This window comes from Gymnogyps californianus, unplaced genomic scaffold (genome assembly GCF_018139145.2).
Source record: "Gymnogyps californianus isolate 813 unplaced genomic scaffold, ASM1813914v2 HiC_scaffold_38, whole genome shotgun sequence".
In the NCBI taxonomy this organism is placed as follows: Eukaryota; Metazoa; Chordata; class Aves; order Accipitriformes; family Cathartidae; genus Gymnogyps; species Gymnogyps californianus.
Window position 1 is genome coordinate 360638 of NW_026114268.1, and position 2489 is coordinate 363126.

Genomic DNA, 2489 nt, shown 5'->3' on the forward strand with positions numbered 1-2489 from the left:
TAGGCTGGCCAGAGATGGGCTACGGGTAGAGTTCCTATTTGTTAATTCTTATTTCTTTACCATATCCCGGCACAGGTAAGTAGGGGGGTGGCCATCAGAATGCAGCTCTGCAGCAGTTACAGTTCCACTGAAACGCTTTGGATGGTGGATGCTGTTCTGTGGGTTTCGTTTGGGTTTTTTTTTTAATTATTATGTTGAGCTACAATTATTTCTTTGCAGTCAGGTGACGGGGTTTGCGCTGATCTCCTCTTTCTGGAGAACACCCTGACATCCTTTGTCATCCAGAGCTTTCCCCTCTGTTCCTGAGAGGAGTGATGGCCGCAATGGGAAACGACTCCTGTGAGTAAGAGCTTCACCAGTGGGTTTGGCTTTTGCGAATGCCCCAAGGCAAGGGGCGTCGCTGGTGCTCCATCCCTGAATGTTGATGTGCTGACAGCCTAGAGTGAATTCTGGGGCGCTTCCTGATAGCAGCCAGGCTTACTCAGGTGTTTTCGATTAGACACAGGAAAACACATTTTTGCCACTCCTCTGCCACTACGTACAAGTCTTTGAAAGATGACGTTGCTCATAGAAAGATCTGACATCAGTAGGGTTACCTTCTGGGCTAGGCACTTGCTTCTTGTTGTCAAGCTGCAATCAGGAAAAGGGAAGACTTGAGCTGATAATCCAGTTCAAGACTCCAGAGGGAAAGGAAGGTAGCCCGAGGCACAGAAATCAGAGCGTGGGTTTGTTGGACTCTGGGCAGCGGGGGAGCAGACTATTTCCCAAAACTGTTTCCTGACCAGTAAATGTCAATGGCAGCGCTAGGCTTCCCCGATGTTTCTGGGTTGGAGGTTAGAGCTGGTTGTCCTGGGTGCTCCTGTAGAGAACTCGACTTTTAAAGATGCTCTTGTGCAACACTATCGCCTCATCTCTTTTCAAATGTCATTTCCCTGCAGTCGTCATTGCCGAGGGAATGGCTCCGCCACAAAGGATCCTCTTTCCCCCGGAGAAGATTTGCATGGAGTGGCAGCGACGACAGAGAGCTGGAGCGGGACTCCACAACCTGGGCAATACGTGCTTCCTCAACTCCGTCCTGCAGTGCCTGACGTACACACCCCCTCTGGCCAACTACCTGCTCTCTCGGGAGCACAGCCAGTCGTGTGAGTACTTTGATGAACATCTCCTTGTAAATCCGTTGGGCACTTGCCAAGGATTCCCAGAATCTGGAATTTTTTTAGGAGAAAAGCAGCCCTTCTTTGTCAGCCCCCCGAGTTGGTGTTCTTTGAACACTCAAGCCTAGAAGCCGCTTGTCGCATCTAGGCGTCTTCATCTTCGGAAAGGCACCTCTTTCTAGCCCCGGGTCTCGGTCCCTGTTCCTGCAAGTTAAACCCTCTTTGCTTATTGCACGGAAAACTTCTGTCACTTTAGCATCCCTGTGAAGAACGCTTTCTACGCACAAAAATGTCCCGGGCTTGTTGGGACATTGGCACCTTGGGAGAAGCGGAGTGGAGACTGTTGTTATAAGTTCAAGTCTGAATTAGGTTTCCCGTCGCTATGGAGATTTTGCTAACCTGAGAAGCTTCCTTCCCTCCGTCTGTCCCTCTTCAGGTCGTCAGCAAGGCTTCTGCATGATGTGCATAATGGAAGCGCACGTTAACAAGGTCCTGTATTTCTCAACCAGTGCCATCCAGCCTTGGGCTGTCATCAGAGTTCTCACGCGTAAGTCATTTCAGGTGCTTTGACATGTTTTCTTCCGTTCTTGTAGGAGAGAGCTACTAACTTCTTCTTTCTTAGGAATAGGAGAACATTTCCAGGTTGGCATGCAGGAAGACGCCCACGAGTTCTTACGCTACACTGTCAATGCCATGCAGAGAGCTTGTCTGAGTGGAAGTAGCGAGTAAGCACAAGCAAATTACCTTTTCAATGTTCCCGAGCCCTTTGGACTCCTTGAGGTACTCCCATCAAGGAAAACCTACGCTCAGGGTTTTCAGACAAAGCAAAACTCTTGGAGGAGGTAACTCTCTACCTTACCATTTGTTTCCAGCTTGGACATCTCTTCTCAAGCAACTACCATTGTCCATCAAATATTTGCGGGCGTTCTGAGATCCAGAGGTACTTTTCCACAACTCTTGCTCTCCTTGCAATGGTCTGTGCCCTTCTGTCTGCCTGTGCTAAACAGCTGATGGTGTGACTGGCGTAGTAGGTATGAAGAGCGTGAACGGGCACAGTCAGTCGATTCCCCTATCGCTGAGCATTTCGATTTGCCTTCCAGTCACGTGCGTGAGCTGCAAAGGGGTGTCCGATTCCTACGAGGCCTTCCTGGATGTTCCTTTGGATATCAAAGTAAGACGGTTTGTAACTGTGCTTCAAGACGTCCCAAGGCCCCAAGGCTTTCCAGAATCAACACAGTTGCCTTAAAAACATCTCCTGTGAACACAAGAGAGCTTGGTGTTGGGTGTGAGCTGGACTGGACGGTGTCCTTGTGGGGAGCCCATGGCAGCGGTCTC

General features: G+C 49.7%; 1 protein-coding gene across 1 annotated transcript in view; it reads left to right on the top strand.

Annotated features, from left to right (window-relative positions):
• Nucleotides 1-323: 323 nt before the first annotated feature.
• LOC127028640 (ubiquitin carboxyl-terminal hydrolase 42-like) overlaps nucleotides 324-2489 on the top strand; it is a 3067-nt gene continuing 901 nt past the window's right edge. Inside the window, exons 1-6 of the mRNA XM_050914356.1 lie at nucleotides 324-339; nucleotides 939-1142; nucleotides 1591-1701; nucleotides 1777-1879; nucleotides 2027-2094; nucleotides 2255-2333. Coding sequence (XP_050770313.1) covers nucleotides 324-339; nucleotides 939-1142; nucleotides 1591-1701; nucleotides 1777-1879; nucleotides 2027-2094; nucleotides 2255-2333 — 581 coding nt within the window. The remainder of the gene's footprint in view (nucleotides 340-938; nucleotides 1143-1590; nucleotides 1702-1776; nucleotides 1880-2026; nucleotides 2095-2254; nucleotides 2334-2489) is intronic.